The sequence below is a fragment of the Hemitrygon akajei genome, chromosome 15, assembly GCF_048418815.1.
Source record: "Hemitrygon akajei chromosome 15, sHemAka1.3, whole genome shotgun sequence".
Classification (NCBI taxonomy): Eukaryota; Metazoa; Chordata; class Chondrichthyes; order Myliobatiformes; family Dasyatidae; genus Hemitrygon; species Hemitrygon akajei.
In genome coordinates this window covers 30,204,714-30,227,777 of record NC_133138.1, presented here as the reverse complement: position 1 = coordinate 30,227,777, position 23,064 = coordinate 30,204,714, and the positions used below count along the sequence as shown (strand labels likewise).

Here is a 23,064-nt window from a genome sequence, read left to right as displayed (position 1 = left end):
AGGAACAGGATAGATTTATCCCAAAGCAGAAGTGTTCTGAAGGGAGGATGAGGCAACCGTGCTGACAAAGGAAGTCCAAAACAGCATAAAAGCAAAAGAATGGGCATATGATATAGCAAAAAATAGTGGTAATATGGAGGATTGGGAAGTTTTTAAAACCAACGGAAAGCAAATAAGGCATTAGTAGTGATCTTTCAAAAATCACTGGATTCTGGAATGGTTCTGGAGGATTGGGAAATTGCAAATGTCACTGCATTCTTTAAATAGGGAGGGAGACAAAAAGAGTATCTTACAGGCCAGTTAACCTGACTTCATGTGGCTGGTAAGAAGTTGATGTCCATTACCAAGGATGAAGTTCCATAAGACCAGAAGTCCTATGACATTCGAAGCAGAATCTGGCCTTTTGGCCCATTGAAGCTGTTGTGCCACTTCATCATGATGGATCCATTTCCCTCTCAATACCAATGTCTTACATTTTGCCTGTAATCTTTCATACTTGACTAATCAAGAACCTGTCTACCTCTGCCTTAAGTACACCCAATGATCTTGCTTCCATAGCCACCGGTGGCAGGGAATTCCACCCTCTGGCTAAAGAAATTCCTCCTTATCTCTGTTCTAAATGGATGCCACTCTATTCTGAGGCTGTGCTTTCTGGTCTTAAACTCCCCCACCAGAGGAAACATGCTCTGCACATCCACTCTATCTAATCCTTTCTACATTCAATAAGTTTCAATGAGATCTTCTCCCCTCACTGTCCTAAATTACAGTGAGCAAAGGCCCAGGGGTATCACTCACTCCTCATACAATAAGCCTTTCATTCCCAGCATCACTCTTGTGAAATCCAATAGAACATTTTCCAATGTCAGCACATTCTTTCTTCAATAAAGGGCCCAAAACTGCTCACAAGTCCAAGTGAGGCCTTATATCCTTTCTATTATATTCTAGTCTTCTTGAAACGAATGCTAACATTGCATTTGCTTTCCTCAACAATGAGTAAACTTGAAAATTAACCTTTATGTACTTGTAAAAACGTTTTCTTTATCAATTAAGCGAACTTGATATTGTTAGCTAGCATACTTTCTTACTTCATCTTTTCCCTCCTAATAATTCTTTTGGTTGCTTTCTGTAGATTTTTAAAAGCTTCCCAATACTCTATCTTCCAGTTAATTTTTGCTTTGCTGTATGCTCTCTCTTCTGCTTTTATATTAACTTTAATTTTCCTTGTCAGCCACAGTTGTACTGTTTTGCCATTTGAATATTTCTTTGTTTTTGGAAAACAACTATCCTGAACATTCCTCATTTATTCCCAGAAACTCAAGCCATTGCTGCTCTGCTGTCATCTGTACCAGGATCTCCTACAATTTGGCCAACTCCTCTCTAATACCATTGTAATTTCCTTTACTTCACTGAAATACTGCTGTGCTAGACTTTACTTTCTTCCTTTCAAATTTCATGTTGAGTTCCATCATATTATGATCACTGTCTCCCAAGGGTTCTCTTACATTCAGTGATTAGAATGTAGAAGAACTCTTAGGAGATAGCTCCCTAAGTGTTGAATGTAAAAGGTTTATTACATAAGACCCAACCTAGTATAGCTGATCCCCTAGTAGGCTCAATAACAATCGCATAAAGCCATCGCATAGGCATTTCACAAATACACTCCCTTGAGATCCAATACCAACATGATTTTCCCAATTCCCAGCATGTTAAAATCTCTCATGACTATCATAACATTGCTCTTTTGACATGCTTTCTTCTATTGCCTGTTGTAATTTGTTGTTCACATCCCAGCTACTGTTTGGCAGTTTGTAGATAACTGCCATCAGGAGCTTTCTACCAATGCGGTTTCTTAACTCAAACCACAATGTTACGACATCTTCTAATCCTTAGTCACATCTTTCTCATGACTTGATGCCATTGCTTAGCAGCAGAGCCTTGCCACCCCCTTTGCCTACCTTCCGATCTCTCCAATATCATGTGTAACCTTGACCATTTGGCCCCCAACTACAACCATCCTTCACCCACAATTCAGTGATGGCCACAACAGCATAACCAACAATCTGTAAAAGTGCAACAAGATCATCCACCTTATTTCTTATACTCTGTGCATTGTCATACAACACTCTGAATACTATATTTGCTAACCTTTTTGGTTCTGCATCTCTAATGTACCGATACTGATCCTGTTGGCTGCAATTTTGTTCTGTCATCTGCTTGCCCTTGACCCCCACACTATCTTTGCTTTTTTCCCATCTCCCTTCTAAATTAGCTTAAACTCTATCCAACAGCTCTAACAAACGTGCTCACAAGAATATTGGTCCTTCTTGGATTCATGTGCATACTGTCCCTTTTGTACAGGTCATTCTTTCCCCAGCAGATTTTCCGTCTGATTAGACTCCAACTTCATGGCATGAGCATCCATTTCTCTAACTTTTGTAGTTTCTCCCCCACCCCCGCCTTTTTTCTTTTCCTATTCCCAATTCTGCTTCCCCTCTCATTCACCCCTCATAACCCATCACCTCATTCTAGTACCCCATCTCCTTCCCTTTCTTCCATGGTCCTCTATTCTTCTTCATCCTTTGTCTTCTTCCAACGATCAACTTGCATCTTCTTAATTCATCCCCCATCCCTCACCCATCCACCTTCCTCCCCCACCAGATCTCACCTATCACCTGTCAGACTGTACTTCTAACAACTCTCCACACCACCTTATACTGGCTTCTTTCCTTTCTTTTCCAATCCTGCCCAAAACATCAACTCTTTATTTCCCTCCATAGAAGCAGTCTGACCTGCTGCGTTTCTCCAGCATTTTGTGTGTGTTGTTCCTTTTGAGCATTGCCGAAACGTATACATGAGGACACTTGGCCACAGTCTATAGTCCACTGTGGAACTGCTTCCTGCTTGTCTCCGTGTGATACACACATGATACAGAAATAACTGTATCCAAGGTCCTTCGTTAGATAAATAGTTTGGTTAGTTTAACTTACAAGTTATCATTCAAACACTTGATAGGAAGAGTTCACTGAGAATATTGTACCCAACAAAGGGAAAAGGGATCAGACAATATCCCAGCCATGGTTCTGATTCAGAGTTATTTGCATCTCCGGTAATGTTGCACCAGTACAACGTTGTACCAGTATCCCTGTTCGCCCATCGCACTATCACTTGAGCCAACAATGATATCTAACCACACATAATTACATTAATATTTCTTGACATTTTCTCTCAGCCACAGTAAAAGCTGCTTTGCTTGTTCCAACAACGTTTCTGTTTTCCCACACTTGACACCGATACAACTTCCCATCCTCCACTGTAACATGTTGGACCATCAGATAGATGGTGTTATTCAAGTAGATCTGATCAGTGTTCTTCCTGTTCTGCTATGAGAGACAGACCAGTGAGATTCAGGGTGAGTGGGGACATGTACACTCCAACGATCAGGTTCAAACTGAGCTTAGGATGGGCCCATTATCAGCACTTGGACCTCACTCACCTACTAAGTCAGGCGTATGGCAATGTGCATCCAAAACATGGAATTACACAGTAGCAGCAACACTTTGTGATGTGAGACAGACATTTCCTTTGAACCCACTGGAGCATCAGTGTTCATTTTAGGACAGAGTTTCTCAAAATGTTAATATCATGGACCAATACTATTAAGCAAGAGGTCTGTGGACCCCAGGCTGGGAACCCCAGTGACTTAGGGGGACACAGTTTGGAGAGTGTTTGTGGCTGTCAATGCCACAGTGGGTATGAGGGTCACTGGCAAACTCAAGTGCAGGAATCACAGAGACTTCAGCAATTCAAACAAAACTAAAAATTTATTACAGAAATTAACCAGGATTAAAAAAAAACTAAGAGCTCATGCAAACTTTACAGAATCTTGAAAAACAGAAATCACTCATGATACACTGAAAAACTTGGTCTGAGTTTCACCTGACAAGGAATCACAATGACCCAACAGAGAGAGTTTAGCATACCCTCTGAAATACACCCTGCAGCACATAATAATTCCAGAGCAATCAGATGACTTAAGTGTCCAGACAAAGCAATAATCCCCAAAGCCAACAACAACAATACAAGACATTGAAAATCCCGTGCTAATTAAATTATCCCAAATTAAATAAAAGTGATAAATACAAAGAGAGACTAACAATCCCCATGACCCCAAAGACACCTGCAACACAAAATGAAAACCCAGAGCAAGTCCAAAGACAAACAATTAGACATAAAATGTGAACAATCCCAGGAACACTGAATACCCACAATGCGACACTGGGAAAATACTGACTGCATGTAAACAGAAAAGAAAGCTCTTTGTTTTCAAACACAGTGGTGACAGTGGGGAGCTGATGGAATCCCACTAAAGGATGGTCTGCTGGAAGTACAGCAACCACATTACTGGAAAAGTCACTTTGTCCTAAATGTGCCCGCTCACTTCGGTAGTAAACCTGATAAATATACTGGAAGCTTGTGCACAAAAATCTACATCAAATGACATTACAGTCCCAGAATTAGTGATGAACTAAAATTTGCCACAGCAAGGTCCAATCATTGAGTCTTATTGAGGGACAGCTCTCAAGGAGAGGCTGGTTCTACAAATGCCCACCCTGACTCTTGGAAAATGGCAAGAAATAATCAATTCGCAGACAATGTAACTTAACTGACGTTTTGTTGTGGTGTACTCACTTTGATACAATAGAGTCTCACCTCAGCTACTTGGGTCCGGTGCCTGTGGAGTTGTGTATAGTCCTAGTACTTCAGGGCCCAAGTATATTTTGACTCAGTTCATCTGACGGTGACCTTCATCACATTTAAATGTCAACACATCACTGACCCTGCGAGTACCACTGTTTAGCTCCATGCCTGATCCTCAGATAGATCCCTGATCTCTGGTCCAGGATGTAAAGAGGGGAGTGCCAGTCACTCTTGTGGCTCAGATTCCCAGAGTTCTACACTGAGCTCAGCTCAGATCTTTAATGCTGAACAGAACAATATCATCCTGGATCATTGATTCTATTGAGTTTCTTGGATTTAATGAGTATGCCGACAAGAAATCTAATCTCAGGGTTGCATATGGTTTCATATATGTACTTTGATAATAAATTTACCCTGAATGTTGAACTTTGAACTTTCCTGTATATCTGCTCATTCATGCAAAAATCTAATCAGTCAATTGTGGTAGTAACTCAATGAATAAAGGCATGCAGACATGGTCAAGAGGTTCAGTTATTGTTCAGACCAAACATCAGAATGAGGAAGAAATGTGATCTAAATGACTTTCACCATGGAATCATGTTGGAACCAGATGGGGTGGTTTGAGTATCTCAAAAACTGCAGATCTCCTGTGATTTTCACACAAAACCGTCTCTTGAGTTGACAGAGAATGCTGAAAAAAATCAAAAAACATCCAGTGAGTGGCTGTTTTGTGGGTGAAAATGCCTTATTAATGAGAGAATTTAGAGGAGAATGGTTCAAGTTGATAGGAAAGTGACAGCAATTCAAGTTTAAGTGTAGACATCATTCAACATTACATGAATACAGTCAAATGAAACAGCATTCGTCAGGGCCAAGGTACAAAACATACACAGCACAAAACACAAACTGATGGTGCACTTCCTGGCAGTCTGCAGACAAACTACACACACAAGCAATCCAGCTTTCCATTCCACCAACTGAGCACTAGAAAGCAGTACCGAGGGGAGAGACCAGCCCCCAACCAAACATAGATGCTGTGATACATCTCCTCCACTGTCTCCTCTCCTGTACTACAGCAGCGGACAACCCCACAGCTTCAGGCCTAGTCCTCGCTGCAACTGAAGCCACGTAATTTCCCCACCAGTTGTTGCGCCAACAAATAGGGAAATAGGCCTGCGGAATCTCAATGTTAACAAGAGAAACATCCAAGACAATCACCCACTGTTACACTGCACACTGCCTTTTCAAACGAACTCTGATACTTTCAATGTCTCCCTATAGCAGGCAGCAACACAACCTGCACCTCCACCAGCAAGCAGCTCACTGATGGGGTAGATCCTCAGTGCCAAAAGTTCTTGAAGTTCAGGATGGTCTTGAGACTAGGCTGCGGTTAAATTGGTGGTGTTGTTGGGGGTAACGTTGCTGGGCAGCATGGCTCGAAGGAATGGAAACTCCTACACTGCACTGTATCTCAGTAAATAAATACATGCACTGTTCAGTGTTGAGGTCCTGTTTAAACCATTGCTTCACTTGAAGTGAGATTGCAGAGAAGTTACATACATTGAGGGAAGATACTAGTGAAGGTGTTCAGAGACAGGGACACACAAGCTGAGCTCCCCAGGCTCAGTAATTGATGCCATTTCTGATGAAATGACAGGATGTGTGAGTTTCCTCTTCTTTTACAGCTCGGGGTTATACATTATTATCATTGAGTGCGCCTGACATAAGGTGCTAAACTGGTTGAAAAGGAAAGCAGAGGGAAGGTAAAAAGTGGACCTGAATTTCAAAGGTTGCTATTTGATCTCAAATAGTGGAGTTTATTCAAGATAGTTTACGCTTTACACTGAGGGTCAGTTATCATCAGGGTTTTCAACTTTGACCATCAACCTCTACTTCAGGGTCCCCTGACTTTCACTGGTCCTCGGGCCTCCTGCCCACAGACCTCAGTCACTGACCATAGGGATCACTGGTCTTTGACTTCAGTGCACTCTGACCTGGACTCTGCCAATGGCTGCAGCCACTGACACTTCACTCCTTCCTCTGCCTTATAACTCCCCCTCATCCCTGTCTGTAAACACTAATCTGACCCCTAACTCACTGAGTTGTCCCCAAAACCGTCCCTCCAAACAAAAAAAAAACTCAGTCTAAGCCACAGCCTCAACAGACTTTGCTGTTCAGCGCCATCCTGGTTTTAGGAGGGATTTGGGCTCATTTTCTAGAGAATGGAGGGTTTGAGATTTTGTGTTCTTTATACGTACCGTGGGTTACTAATAACAAACCATATTCTGGAAGAATTGAACTTTTATTTATTACAGCAACAAAACTACGTTTTACACTGCCGTGCTTCTTGATCATTCTATTATTTTTGCACATTCTCCAAACTCTGTCCAATCATGTTCTGACACGTGATATCACCACATCTTCCTTTTCATAAAAAGAAAAACAATTAGCAACATTGTTAAGAGCAAATGCATAATTTAACATGTCTCTATCAGTCTCTCTGGGGGTTTACGAACACGAGTTGACCTTCTCAGTGGTTCACACAGTTCTTGTGTTTCGTTGTTATTTCTATGTTTAGTCAGGTCTGCGTCAGTTAACTGAAACTGAGCAGCTGGCTCTTTCTTAAGGTCTTTGCTATTTCTTAACACTGCTCCCTCTTCTGTTTGGAGGGTTGTACCTCTTCAAGTACTGTAGCTTTCTTAATTCCTCCCACTTCTTTTCTTCATATAATTCATTCGTTGACAGTGTAATATCTTTTTTTTTATGCTGAGACTTCATCATTTCAATAAAACTTCTCAATTCCTTCACTTGTGCTTTCACTTCTTCAGTTGGATTGTGATTCTTTTCACTTTTTGGGTTCAGATCAGCATTGTACTGTACTGGCAAGTTTGGCCTCCGTCCTCCTGAAGAGGTGAGATTGTGATGGAATGCATGGCCCATTGATGCATGTGCATTACTTCCAGAGGGCAAAATTGTAACTCCTGGTTTTTGTGGCAATGCGTTCTCTGATGCTGATAATGAAGGGATGGGTCTGGGAGCTTTCTTTATGACTTCTTTTACTTTTTCTGTGTTGGAATCAAATTCTGTTCTGTCTTGCCCTTTCATCAAGTCACTGCATTCTGAATCTGTGTCACTATCCAGGCCTAATACACTTTTCACCAAATTCAGCAGACAGACACAAACTAGGCTGTGGTGATCACTGTGGGTCAGAGTGTCTTTGGCAACAGTGGTAATTGAGTGAGAGCAGATCAGTAGAGCCTGGAAGTTCACTTCATTGTGGCGTCAAGTCAATGGGTATATTTAAAGCGGAGCTGGATAGGTTCTTGATAAGTAAGTGTGTTGAAGGTGATGGGGAGATGTTGGAAGAATAGAATTGAGGAAGATAATATATCAGCTGTGCTGGAATGGCAGAGCAGACATGATGGATCGAATGATCTAAATCTGCTCTTGTGTCTTATGGATTTATGGAGAGACAGCAGTGTCCACCACTGTAGTTTTTCAGTTGAATAAGTGCTCAGAATAACTTTCAAACTTCAGCAAGCCAACACCCTGAATCAGAACTGGCAGAAACATCTATAAACATCTATTTTTAATTGCATTATTTATACATGTTATCGTCCCGTCCGGAGCCCGCATTCCGGGTCTGCGGACTCTGGACTCCGGATCTTGCAGCCATCCCTCCTGTCACTCTTAAGCCAAATAGGATCATCTTGGCTTAAGAAGGTGCACCTGTTGCCTATCAGCTGGCAGGTGGATATAAGGGACTCTAGGACAGAGTGTGTGTGTGTTGTCCTGCTTTGAACCTATTTTGTCCTGTTTGCCTTGTATGAGCTGGGTTGCCATGTTCCAAGGTGTTTTCTCTGATTGGCTCTGTTCATTCTGGTTGTCCTGGCTTGGAGGGCCCACGGCTTCATCCCCAAGTTCTGTGATTCAGCCTAGGAGTCACTCCGGACCAAGTACCCTCCCGATCCCTTGCCTCCGTCAGGTAGCAGGGCGGACTGCTGTTGCCCGGCGGGGGTACTCTGTCCCCTTCCTACCCCTCACCTTTGATGGGTTGAGTCTGCTACCTGCCCAGGTGTCCCGCGGCTTGCCCGGGCCTCTGTGTTCCCGCCTGGGAGGCGGCCCTGCCCGGGAGTATGTGGCCCACCATGAGGTCTCTGCCTCTTCCTACCCCTTGATCCCTATGGGTTGTGCCAGCACCTGCCCAGGTGTTCTGTGTCTTGCCCAGGGCTCCGTGTTCCTGCCTGGGAGGCGGCCCTGCCCATCACTTATGTGGCCGCCCAGGGGGCTCTCCTGCCTAGCCACGGACTCCGGGATCCAGCCTAGTCACGGACTCTCTCTGAACCTCAGGATTACCTAGCACACCCCGTCTCTTTTGCATGACCTGGTCTCCCCATCAGGTTCTATCCTTTGGTTGTTCCTGTCCTGCCCCTGGTACTTCAGTGCCTGCATCCTGCACTTGGGTCCAGCCTCCAGTCCCCTTGTGACAATACATTTAAGAATATTTCTAGATTTTTTTAAAGAAAGAAATGTACAGTTCCATTAACACTGTTTAAAAGGATAATTGGCTTCAGACAATAAATATTCTTTAATAAAAATTTTAATAAATTTAATAAAATCTTTAATAAATTTATTTGGGGTAACCAGAACTTGAATGAAAATTACTTAACAAATCAACTTTCCTTTAATTGGCATTGGAGTAAAGATGATCACAAGTTATTCTCAAGAGCTGTGAACATCTTGCGGCAACTTGTGAGTTCATTATGGGAAACATTAAAAGGCACAGGAGAAAACTGGATCATTACGAAGATGGTGGATAGAACTTCTGCCTGGGGTAAAACTGTAAATTCACAGTCAATAGTGGACTAACTTTGAAAATCTTTTATTACCTTAAATATCAAATCAAGCTTGTGTTTTCTTCAACCCATAGTTCACCATGTTTCTGAATACAGTTTAAATCTGCCAGAGCACCACAGTTCATTAATAAAGCTAGAACCCAACAAAATGGACCATGATCCTTCCATTATGACATATTCTGTCATTTAGCATCATCTTACACATTTGATACCCTCCCAAAGCCTTTAAAATAATGATGTTCCAAGTCTAAACTCTTTCAAATCATTTTTGATTTCAGTGACTTTGCATATTTGGATTGCCCAAAATAGCTACTTCAAGCTGAGTTTTCATAGACTCAAACACACGACAGTGATGCCTCAACCCTGAGCTGAAAAGGAAGAGGAAGCTTGTCTGCCCTGTGGTTTCATGACAGACACTATCACTTACAGTGCAGAGCCTGGTATACTCGGTCTATGGTGTGTCACCGTACTCAGTCTCTGTGGACTCCTTCATCAGTATCTTCCCAAAAGGTAGGCAACATCATTGCAATCTCACTTCAAGTAAAGGAGAGGTTTATATGTGGTCAAATAACTGAACTCAGTGTTAATTCTTTTGTACTGTTTGATACTTCACTCTTTCAATCAGTTCCACTGTTGTAGTCTGTCTCACTGTTGATTAAATAAGGGCATTAAGACATTATTTATTTGTAATAAACTCTTCTCGGTCTTCCAGCTGCATACAAGTATTTGATTATAACTGTCATTTCAGTGTCATCTTCATCATGGACGATCCCTGGGCATGTCTCGTCTGGTGGCAATTATACCCCTGTAGTCATCCTTCCTGATTGTTTAGTCCTCATCAAATCAGGTTTTGCTCTGACACCTTGTTTACAATTGAATTCCAGTTCTTACTTATGCAAAACCTTTGCCCTTGTTAAAAATTTTTTACTCTAGTTTTATTTCAATGGCTTCCATAACTAGGCAGTACCAAAAGCCATTGGCGTGGCACAATAATTTTGTGCCGTCAAATTCAATCCTATGGCCATTGCGAATGCAATGTTCTGCTACCGCTAATTTCTCTGGGTAACCCAAACTGCTACATCTCCTGTGCTCCTTGTTGTGGGTTTCCATAGTGCATCCTTTCTGTCTGATATAAATTGCTTCTCATTCCCAGGGAATCCTGTAAACGCAAGCCAACCTGAGCCTTAGATCATCTTTGACCTGCATAAAATGTTCTTTGATCTTTCTTATAGGTTTGTGGATGGTATTAATCTGATATTTCTTCCGGATCCTGGCGATCCTTTCAGAAACTATAGGAATACAGGGAAGACTGACAGTGGAGTTGAGTTACTCCTCATTGTTAGGTGTAAGGGTGTATTCAAAAAGGTCAACGATACCCTTATCAAACCTTGACCTTCCAATTTTTCAGGAGCAGCAGGTACAGTCTCTATGATCATATCAACAAATGCTTGAACATCAACAGTGTCCCTGTGACTATCTTTTGCTGTTGGATCCATAACTCTGGAAAGTGTGTCAGCCAAGTACATGAATCTTCCAGATGTGTATGACACATTGAATACATACCTTTGCAATTTGATCATAATTTGCTGAGTTCGCAAAAGACAATCACTTAAAGGTTTGCTGAACATTGCAATCAGAGGCTTATGATCAGATTGAGTATGAATTTTCCCATGTATTTGACCATTCCCATGAACCTTTGAACATCCTTTTTACATTGTGGTCTTGGCATGTTCTCAATAGCAGAAACCTTCAATGGATCAGGACACACACCCTCATTGCTGATGATATCACCCACAAAGGTAAGTTCAGTTACTCTTAGCTGACATTTGTCTTTATTCAACTTCAGGTTTGCCTTGAATGTTGCCCCAAAGACTTGTCTGAGTCTGCTGTCATGCTATTGTTTAGATGATCCCCGAACAATAATATCATCCACAGAACTACCCACACCCTCAATGTGCTAATATATCATGTGAATGGTTTTATGGTACACTTCAGGAGCTGATGCAATTCCAAATGGAAGCCGAAGAAAACATTATCTGGCAAAAGGAGTGTTAAAGGTATACAACTTTGAACTTGGTTCATCTAGTTGAAGTTGCCAGAAACCAGAGGATGAATCTAATTTACTAAACTACTTTGCATTAGGAAACTGTGACATAATTTCTTCACGAGTAGGCAATTTGAAATGCTCTCTTTTAATGCTTCAATGCAAGTCTCTTGGATCTAAGCAAATCCTCAGTTTTTCATTTTTCTTATCAACAATGACAAGTGAATTGACCCATTCAGTTGGTTCATCAATTTTGTTAATGATTCCTAGCCATTCCATTCTGTCAAGCTCTGTTTTGAGTTGATGATGTAATGCAAAAGGTACTTTTCTACATGGATGGCAGTGTGTTGTCAAGTTTAATCACGTGCTCTCCTGGAAGATAACCAAGTCCTTTGAACAAGTCCTCATACTCTTTCATCAAGTCACTGTATTCTGACTCTGTCACTTTGCAGGAGTAAAACTCCTTTCATCAAATTCTGTCTCTCACAGGCAGATAAACCCAATATTGACTGTACATTCTTTGGAACCAACACAAATGAAAGCGTGTGCACGATATTTTTGTGTGATACTTTTGCCACACATGTTCCTTTAACTGGAATGTCTGCACCTGAATACCCAGTCACTTTTATATTTGTCTGATGTAACTTTGGTCTTGGCTTTAATGCATTAACCTCAGATTCTGCAAGAACATTTACTTGTGCTCCAGTATCCAGTTTAAAAAGAATATTGTTTTGGTTCACTTGCAATGGAATAGTCCAGTCATTCTTACTTTGCTTGTTTTCACAAAGCACATCTATATAAAACTCCTCAAGTTCATTTTCAAGATCTGCATTTACGTGTTTTATTTTCTTTCTGCTTCTGCAACAGCATGAAAAATGTTTACTCTTACTGCAGTCGTTGTACATTTTCCTATATTTTTGACACTGTTTTGGACAATGCTGCCACCCACAGCGATTACATTGCTTTTTTTCTCTCCGATGACATCTTGCTCTCTTTTGTTTTTGTTGTTGTTTTATTAGTTTTTCTAATAGGTTCGCACTTCATAACGTGTCTACATTGCAGCTCTCAATGAAAAGTACATTAGCCTGTGATGTCATGGCTTCTGAAGCTATACAGAGCATCAAATCTTTTTCCAAGTCTAAGTCTTGTACTCTTAAGAGTCTTTCTCTCAGACCATTATCCAGAATGCCCAAACAATTCTGTCTTTAATGAGAGAATCTGTCAGTCTGTCAGTTCTCCAAAATTGCATGTTTTACCCCGGTGTCTCAACTTAGTAGCATTTTGATCAATAGTTTCACCAGCTCTCTGCGTACATGTAAAAAATTTATGCCGCTTGTATGTCACATTATGCTTCAGTATACAAAATGCTTCAAATTTGTCCATTATCGATTTTAACTTCAAATTACCTCCATTTAAAAAAAAAGATTATATACCTCAATTGCATCACATATTACGTGGAGTAGAAGCGCAGCTTTTGTTTATTCCGGTTGTTGATCTGCATTGATTGCCGATAAATACATATAACCATATCACAATTACAGCATTGAAACAGGCCATCTTGGCCCTTCTAGTCCGTGCCGAAAGCTTACTCTCACCTAGTCCCACTGACCTGCACTCAGCCCATAACCCTCCATTCCTTTCCTGTCCATATACCTATCCAATTTTACTTTAAATGACAATATTGAACCTGCCTCTACCACTTCTACTGGAAGCACGTTACTCACAGCTATCACTCTCTAAGTAAGGAAATTCCCCCTCATATTACCCCTAAACTTTAGCCCCCTAACTCTCAACTCATGTCCTCTTGTTTGAATCTCCCCTATTTTCAATGGAAAAACCCTATTCACGTCAACTCTATCTATCCCCCTCATAATTTTAAATACATCTATCAAGTCCCCCCTCAACCTTCTATGCTCCAAAGAATAAAAACTTACCTTGTTCAAGCTTTCTCTGTAACTTAGGTCCTGAAACCCAGGTAACATTCTAGTAAATCTCCTCTCTACTCTCTCTATTTTGTTGACATCTTTCCTATAATTCGGTGACCAGAACTGTTCAAAATACTCCAAATTTGGCCTTACCAATGCCTTGTACAATTTTAACATTACATCCCAACTCCTATACTCAAAGCTCTGATTTATTAAGGCCAGCGTACCAAAAGCTTTCTTCACCACCCTATCCACATGAGATTCCACCTTCAGGGAAATATGCACCATTATTCCTAGATCACTCTGTTCTACTGCATTCTTCAATGCCCTACCATCTACCATGTATGTACTATTTTGATTATTCCTACCAAAATGTAGCACCTCACACTTATCAGCAATAAAATCCATCTGGCATCTTTCAGCCCACTCTTCTAACTGGCCTAAATCTCTCTGCAAGCTTTGAAAACCTACTTCATTATTCACAATGCCACCTATCTTAGTATCATCTGCATACTTACTAATCCAATTTACCACCCCATCATTCAGATCATTAATGTATATGACAAACAACATTGGACCCAGTACAGATCCTGAGGCACACCAGAAGTCACCGGCCTCCAACCGGTCAAACGGTTATCCACCAGTACTCTCTGGTATCTCCCATCCAGCCACTGTTGAATCCACTTTACTACTTCAGTATTAATACCTAATGATTGAACCTTCCTAACTAACCTTCTGTGCGGAACATTATCAAAGGCCTTACTGAAATCCATATAGACAACATTCAAAGCTTTACCCTTGTCAACTTTCCAAGTAACTTCTTCAAAAAATTCAATATGTCAAACATGACCTTCCATGCACAAATTCATGTTGACTGTTTCTAAGCAGACCCTGTCTATCCAGATAATTATAAATACCATCTCTAAGAATACTTTCCATTAATTTACCCACCACTGATGTCAAACTTACAGGCCTAATTGCCAGGTCTACTCTTAGAACCCTTTTTATACAATGGAACAACATGAGAAATATGTCAATCCTCCGGCACCATCCCTGTTCTAATGACATTTGAATTATTTCTGTCAGAGCCCCTGCTATTTCTACATTAACTTCCCTCAAGGTCCTGGTGATTATCCTGTCAGAACTTGAAGATTTATCCACTTTTATATTCCTTAAAAGCACCAGTACTTCCTCCTCTTTAATCATCATAGTTTCCATAACTTCCCTACTTGTTTCCCTTAGCTTACACAATTCAATATCCTTCTCCTTAGTGAATACTGAAAAAAAGAAATTGTTCAAAATCTCCCCCATCTCTCTTGGGTCCACACATAGCTGTCCACCCTGATTCTCTAAGGGACCAATTTTATCCCTCACTATCCTTTTGCTATTAATATAATTGTAGAAACCCTTTGGATTTATTTTCACCTTACTTGCCAAAGAAACCTCGTATCATTTAGCTTTTCTAATTTATTTCTTAAGATTCTTTTTACATTCTTTATATTCGAGCACATTATTTACTCCATGCTACCTCTATTTATTGTAGATATCTCTCTTTTTCTAAACCAAGTTTCCAATAACCCTTGAAAACTATGGCTCTCCCAAGCTTTTAATCTTTCCTTTCAACCTAACAGGAAGATAAAGATTATGTACTCTCAAAATTTCTCCTTTAAATGACCTCCATTTCTCTAATACATCTTTCCCACAAAACAAATTGTCCCAATCCACTCCTTCTAAATCCTTTTGCATCTCCTCAAAGTTAGCCTTTCTCCAATCAAAAATCTCAACCCTGGGTCCAGTCCTATCCTTCTCCATAATTATATTGAAACTAATGGCATTGTGATCACTGGACCTGAAGTGCTCCCCAACAGATACCTCCATCACCTGACCTATCTCATTCCCTAACAGGAGATCCAACACTGCCCCTTTTCTAGTTGGTATCTCTATGTATTGCTGCAAAAAAAAACTATCCTGCACGCATTTTAAAAACTCCAAACCATCCTGTCCTTTCACGGTATCGGCTTCCCAGTCTATGTGTGGAAAATTAAAATCTCCCACAATCACAATCCTGTGCTTACTACAAATATCTGCTATCTCCTTACAAATTTGCTCCTCCAATTCTCGCTCCCCATTAGGTGGTCTATAATACACCCCTATAAGTGTTACTACACCTTTCCCATTCCTCAATTCCACCGAAATAGCCTCGCTAGACGAGCCCTCTAATCTATCCTGCCAAAGCACCACTGTAATATTTTCTCTGACAAGCAATGCAACCCCCCCCCCTCTTGTTCCCTCCGATTCTATCACACCTGAAGCAACGAAATCCAGGAGTATTTAGTTGCCAATCACACCCCTCCTGCAACCATGTTTCACTAATAGCTACATGATGATATTTCCAGGTATCTATCCATGCTCTAAGCTCATCCACCTTTCTTACAATGCTTCTAGCATTAAAATAAATGCATTTAAGAAATTCTCCACCTCTTCCTCTCTGTTTATCTCTAACGGTGCAAACAACTTTACTATATATTTTTTCTTTCTCCCATACATGTATTCCTACATTCTGGCTCCCCTCCCCCCTTGTCTCTAATTTAAATCCACTGGAGACTCTCTAGTAAACATACCTGCAAGAATATTTGTCCCTCTCCAGTTCAGATGTAAACCGTCCCACCGGAACAGTTCCCACCTTCCCTGGAAAACTGCCCAATTATCTATAAATCTGAACTCTCACTCCTGCCCCATGTCTTCAGCCATTTGTTGATCTGCGCTATATTACTATTTCTAAACCCGCCTGCACGTGGCACTGGTAGCAATCCTGAGATTGCTATCCTGGAGGTCCTGTCCTTTAAATTGGTGCCTAGCTCCCTAAATTCACCTTTCAGGACCTCCTCACTCTTCCTACCCATGTCGTTGGTCCCTACATGGACCACAACATCCGGCTGCTCACCCTCCCTCTTGATAATACTGAGAACTTAATCCAAGATATCACAGAACTTGGCACCAGGGAGGCAACAGACCATCTGGGATTCTTGATCTCTTCCACAGAACCTTCTATCTGTCCCCCTAACTATCAAATCCCCTATCACTACTTCTCTCCTCTTTTCCCTCCTTCCCCTCTGAGCTGAGGGTCCAAACTCGGTGCCAGAGATGCAACCACTGCAACTTGTCCCTGGTAGGTCATCCCCACCAACAGTATCCAAAACGGTATACTTATTATTGATGGGAACGGCCACAGGGGTGCTCTGCTCATTCTGTCTAATCCCCTTCCCTCTCCTGACAGTCACCCAGCTACCTGGTCAAGGTCCACATGAACCTTGTCTCTGTATAAAGACTCTCTGGGATACTGGCTCTCCATTCGCAGTGGTGCTAACACCTAATGAGTCTGCAGCAGCGCATGTGTCCTGCACCTGGGTTCATCTCCAGCTACATCCATGTGACAGTTTGAACTCTTTTTTCCAGAAAATTATCCTTGATTCTCCCGTGTTAGGAAACATATTATTCTTCCTTCTTTCTTTTTCAATAGTTTTTATTAATTTCTTACATAAAAGAATACTGGGTACAGTAAGATATATAGTATATAAGATATATAATATATATCGATGACAATATAATGAAATCACAGATGAAGTGTAATTACACCATATCCATATAGATTAAATTTAAAAATTGAAAAGAAATAATTTTTATACAAAAATTTAAACCCACTACCAGAAAAAAACAGCTGTTTGGTTAAAAGAAAAGAAAAAGGAAAAAATCCTTACTTATAGTAGAACATATTATTAGCCAACATCTGTGCTTAATAGCAAATCAAAGTTTTTGTAAGTAATTCAAAAAAGGTCCCACAATGTTAAAACATCTTGTCTAGGCTCAGAAATTGAACAGCAAATCTTCTCTAAATTTAAGCAAGGCATAACATCATGTAATCAATGAGTATGAGTAGGTGGAGCAGCATCCTTCCACTTAACATAATGCTCTCCTGGCTATAAGAGAAATAAAGGCAAAAAATATGCAAATCATGTGTCTCCAAAATACTATCATTTTCTCCAACAATACTAAATAAGGCAGTCAAAGGATTAGGTTTAAGATTTACTTCAAAAAGCACTGAAAACGTTTGAAATACTTCCTTCCAATATTTTTCAAGACTTGGACAAGTCCAGAACATATGGATTAGTGAAGCTTCTCCATCACTACATATATCACAATCGGAAGATATATCTGAATAAAAACGAGATAGCTTATCTTTAGACATATGGGCTCTATGAACCTCTATGAATTGTAGGAGGGAATGATGGGCACATAACAAGAAAGGATTAACCAATTTAAAAATTTGATTCCAAGTGTCCTCAGAAATTGAAATCTGTAAATCTTGTTCCCAAAGATTTTAAATTTTATCTAAAGGAATAGTTCTAATTCCCAACAACATACCACTCTCTCACCTAGATGGGGTCAGTTGTGCTGTGAGGATTACATTCCTTGACTTCTCTAGTGCCTTTAACACCATCCAGCCCAAGATCTTAAAGCACAAACTAACGGAGATGGGAGTAGACTCTCACATGGTGGATTGGATAGTGGACTACTTGACAGATAGACCTCAGTATGTGCGGTTGGGAGACTGTAGGTCTGACACAGTGGTCAGCAGCACAGGAGCGCCACAGGGAACTGTACTCTCTCCGGTCCTGTTCACCCTGTACACATCTGACTTCCAATATAACTCGGAGTCCTGCCATGTGCAGAAGTTCGCTGATGACACGGCCATAGTGGGGTGTGTCAGGAATGGACAGGAGGAGGAGTATAGGAAACTGATACAGGACTTTGTGATATGGTGCAACTCAAACTACCTGCGTCTCAATGTCACCAAGACCAAGGAGATGGTGGTGGACTTTAGGAGATCTAGGCCTCATATGGAGCCAGTGATCATTAATGGAGAATGTGTGGAGCAGGTTAAGACATACAAGTATCTGGGAGTACAGTTGGACGAGAAGCTAGACTGGACTGCCAACACAGATGCCTTGTGCAGGAAGGCACAGAGTCGACTGTACTTCCTTAGAAGGTTGGCGTCATTCAATGTCTGCAGTGAGATGCTGAAGATGTTCTATAGGTCAGTTGTTGAGAGCGCCCTCTTCTTTGTGGTGGCGTGTTGGGGAGGAAGCATTAAGAAGAAGGACGCCTCACGTCTTAATAAGCTGATAAGGAAGGCGGGCTCTGTCGTGGGCAAAGTACTGGAGAGTTTAACATCGGTAGCTGAGCGAAGGGCGCTGAGTAGGCTACGGTCAATTATGGAAAACCCTGAACATCCTCTACATAGCACCATCCAGAGACAGAGAAGCAGTTTCAGCGACAGGTTACTGTCGATGCAATGCTCCTCAGACAGGATGAAGAGGTCAATACTCCCCAGTGCCATTAGGCTTTACAATTCAACTGCCAGGACTTAAGAACTTTTTTAAAGCTAGTATTAATGCTTTCTGAGTTAGTGATTTAGATGCATATCATATTATTACTGAGTTAAGTATTGTATGTAATGAGTTTTTGCTACAACAAGTGTATGGGACATTGGAAAAAATGTTGAATTTCCCCATGGGGATGAATAAAGTATCTATCTATCTATCTATCTATCTAAATATTAGATATAGTGGCATTATAGAAGGGTTTGAAATTGAAAATCATATCAAGTAAATTTTTATCTGGACTTTTAGAAAATGTATGTACTTGAGAATGCAAAAAGTCTCTCATTTGTAAATATTGAAAAACATGAGTTCTGGGTTGACTATACTTAACTGACAGTTGTTCAAATGATGAGAGACTATCTCCAACAAACAAATCATGAAAACATTTAATACCTAATCTATTCCACTCTTTATAAACTACATCAGACATAGAAGGTTTTAAAAAAAAGTTAGAAAAAATGGGATGGAAAGTGAAAAACTCAATAAACCAAAATATTTTCTAAATTGTACCCAAATCCTCCAAAGTGTGTTTAACTACAAAATTATCAGTTAAATTACTTAAAGATAAAGGAATTGAGGATCTGAGAAGAGAAATGATAGAAAATTTATTAACAGAGTTAGTTTCTAAAGAAACCCAGAACAGACAGTCCTCTTGATTAATAAAATATAACCAAAACCTAAGAATTCATATATTGACTGCCCAGTAATAAAACCAAAAATTGGGTAATGCTAAAGCTCCATTCATTTTAGCTTTTTGAAGATGAACTTTATTTAATTGAGACATTTTAGTATTCCATATAAAAGAAAATATAATAGAATCCAAAGAATCAGAAAAGGATTTATGAGTAAAAACAGGTATGGCCTGAAATAAATATAACAATTTAGGCAAAATATTTATTTTAATAGAATTGATTCGGCCAATCAACGATAAAGAGAGGGGTGACCAACTTGATAGTATCTTCTCAACATAGCTCAGAAGTGTAAAAATATTTTCTTTAGAAAGGAATTTGTAATTCCTAGTGATTGTTACGCCCAAATAAGTAAAATGATTTCTTACAATTTTAAAAGGAAGGTTAGTATTAATACCAAATTATTCAAAGGAAAAAGTTCACTCTTATGAAAGTTAAGTTTATATACTAAAAACTGACTAAAGCTAGAGAGTAAATAAAGTAAAGAAGGTAAAGAAGACTCCATATTAGAAATGTAGAGCAAAAGGTCATCAGCATAAAGTGAAACTTTGTGGGTGATACCCCTCCTTAAAATACCAGTGACATCATTAGATTCCTGGAAAACAATAGCTAAATCAAAAAGCAAAGGACTCAAAGGACAACCTTGACTATTCCACGATGAAGTTTAAATACTTTAGAGTACTGAGAGTTAGTAAGAACCTGAGCAGAGGAAGATAAATAAATTTAATCCATTGAATAAAATTGGGCCTAAAGTTAAATATTTGTAAAGATTTAAATAGATAATTCCATTCAACCCAATCAAAGGCTTTATCAGCATCTAAGGATATTACACATTCCAAATTCTCTTTAGAAGGAGAATAAATAACATGCAGTAAATGACAAATATTAAAGTGGGAGTATCGAATTTTGATAAACCAGTCCAATTATCAGAGATAATAGATGGCAAAATATTTTCAATCCTATGAGCCAAAAGATTAGATAAAATTTTAGTATCACCATTAAGTAAGAAAATAGGTCTATAAGAAGAGCATTCAATTGGGTCCTTATTCTTCTTATGAATAAGCGAAATAGGGGCTTCATAAAAAGATTGTGGCAACTTACCTAATTTTTAAAAGTCAGAAAGGACTGAATATAAATGAGGTATAAGCAAAGAGGAAATATCCTTATAAAACTCTCCAGAAAATTCATCAGGAGCCGGAGCCATCCCCGAGTGCAAGGAGTGAACAACCTCGGCAATTTCCTCATAAGAAATAGGTTGATCCAACTATTTTCAAATATCATCAGAAAGTGTAGGAATGTTTAATCGATCTAAAACATTATTCATTAGAGTATTATCTTTAGGAGGATCAGAACTATAAAGTTTAGAGTAAAATTCTCTAAAAGCATTGTTTATTTCTAAATGATCAGATGCTTTATCACCATTAGCTTTACAAATTTCTTTAATTTGATGTTTAACTGTAAGGGTCTTTAATTGGTTAGCTAACAGTTCGCCCGTTCTTTTCTCCATGAACATAAGACTGACTTTTATCTTTAAAAATTTGGATTTCAATTGAATAAGTTAAAAGCAGATCGTATTTAGTTTTAATTTCAACACACCTTTTATATAAAACAGGACCTGGAGCCAAAGCATATTTTTGGTCTAATTGTTTAAACTGATTGGCTAATTCAATTCTCTCCTTATTAGCTTTTCTCCTAACACTTGCGGTAAAGGAGATACTTTGACCTCTAATATAAGCCTTAAAAGCATCCCATAAAATATGACTGGAAGTCTCTTCTAGCATAATCTCTTCAAAAAAAAGAATAATTTGCCTCTCAAAAATTTTTAAAAAATCTTTATCTGATAACGAAGTTGGATTAAAACACCAGAATCTGTTTATTTTTGAGACACCTGGAAGATTTAAAGATAAAGACACAGGAGCATGATCTGAAACAGCCATTTCTTTATATTCATAGGACCAAACCAATGGAATCAATTGGCTATCAACAAACAAAAAATCAATCTTGGAATACGAATGATGAACATGAGAAAAAAATGAGTACCCTTTATCTGTTGGATGCCAAAAATGCCAAATATCAACAATATCACATTTCATTAGAAAAGATTGGATAAAGGAGGCAGATCTACTACAAGTCAATCATTTAGAAGAAGAACGATCTAAAACAGGACCGAAACAGCAGTTGAAGTATCCTCCCAAAACCAAAGAATATAAACATATGTCTGGTAAAAGCAAAAATAAAACATTCAAAAAACCCTGGATCATCTATATTTGGGACATACAAATGAGCAAAAATCATTAATTTATTATCTAATTTCCCTGACACTATAACAAAACGTCCATTTGCATCAGACACTACAATATGTTGAATGAACAAAACTGAATTGTCTATAAGAATCAAAACTCCTCTTGCCTTCACCTGAATGGAGGAATGGAAAGAGACACCTTTCCAACAGCTGAAAAGACATAACTTAACACATTTACAAACGTGTTTCTTGTAAAAAAAAATAACTGAGACATTCAAATTCTTAATATAATTAAATATCCCATTATGTTTCACAGGATGATTTAATCCTTTCACATTAAATCTGAGTAAATTGATTGCATGATCCATTTTAACTATTACTTAAAAGAGAGGTTAGATTAAAAACAGCAGGAATATATATTAAATCCAAACAATGAGCTTTAACTTAAAGTAACCAAGCAACAAATGAAGCTAAGAGAACCAAACAGCTGATAGAATAAGAGAAAACCACCCCCACCCCCTGCCCAAAGAGAGAAAGTCGACCAAAGTTACAGGACAGGCTTTTCTTTTTTAGTAGCTTTAGCACAACTCATCAAAAAGCAATATTGCGTTTAAAAGTAAGTTTTCAAAACAAGCTGGAAGCAGTAAATTAAAAAGAGTAGGAGCACCTATAAAAGCGCTGCTACTTTATCAACAGCCAGCAGTAGTCTCATTATTCTTCTAGACTGACTTCTGACACCATTTTGTGTTCTTTATATTCATACGTACCGTGGGTTACTAATAAAGAACCACCTTCTGTTTAAACTAGAACTTTTATTTAACAACAGCCACAATATTTTAACAATACCATGTTTCTCGATCTTTCTGTCATCCCTGTGCATGCTCAGAACGCTCTCTAATAACATTCTTACATGTCATATCACCTCAAAGATGTCAGACAATGTCAGGAATCAAAAGGTTGAGTATGGTGTGACTAATGTCCTGAGCTGTGTATATTTCAATGCCAGAAGTATTGCAGGAAAGGCAGATGAGTTCAGGGTATGAGCAACACTTGGGAGTTATGATTTTGTAGCCATTATTGACACTTGGCTGCAGGAGGGTCAGGACTGGCAGCTCAATATTCTTGAGATCCACTGTTTTAGGCATGACAGTGTGGGAGGGAGTAAAGAA

The 23,064-nt window shown here is 39.5% G+C and overlaps 1 protein-coding gene across 2 annotated transcripts in view; it reads left to right on the top strand.

Annotated features, from left to right (window-relative positions):
- Positions 1–9,978: 9,978 nt before the first annotated feature.
- Positions 9,979–23,064, top strand: part of LOC140739578 (uncharacterized) — a 60,529-nt gene continuing 47,443 nt past the window's right edge. For both annotated transcript variants that reach the window (XM_073067974.1, XM_073067975.1), the window contains exon 1: positions 9,979–10,064. In XM_073067974.1, coding sequence (XP_072924075.1) covers positions 10,008–10,064 — 57 coding nt within the window. In that variant the 5' untranslated portion in view covers positions 9,979–10,007. The remainder of the gene's footprint in view (positions 10,065–23,064) is intronic.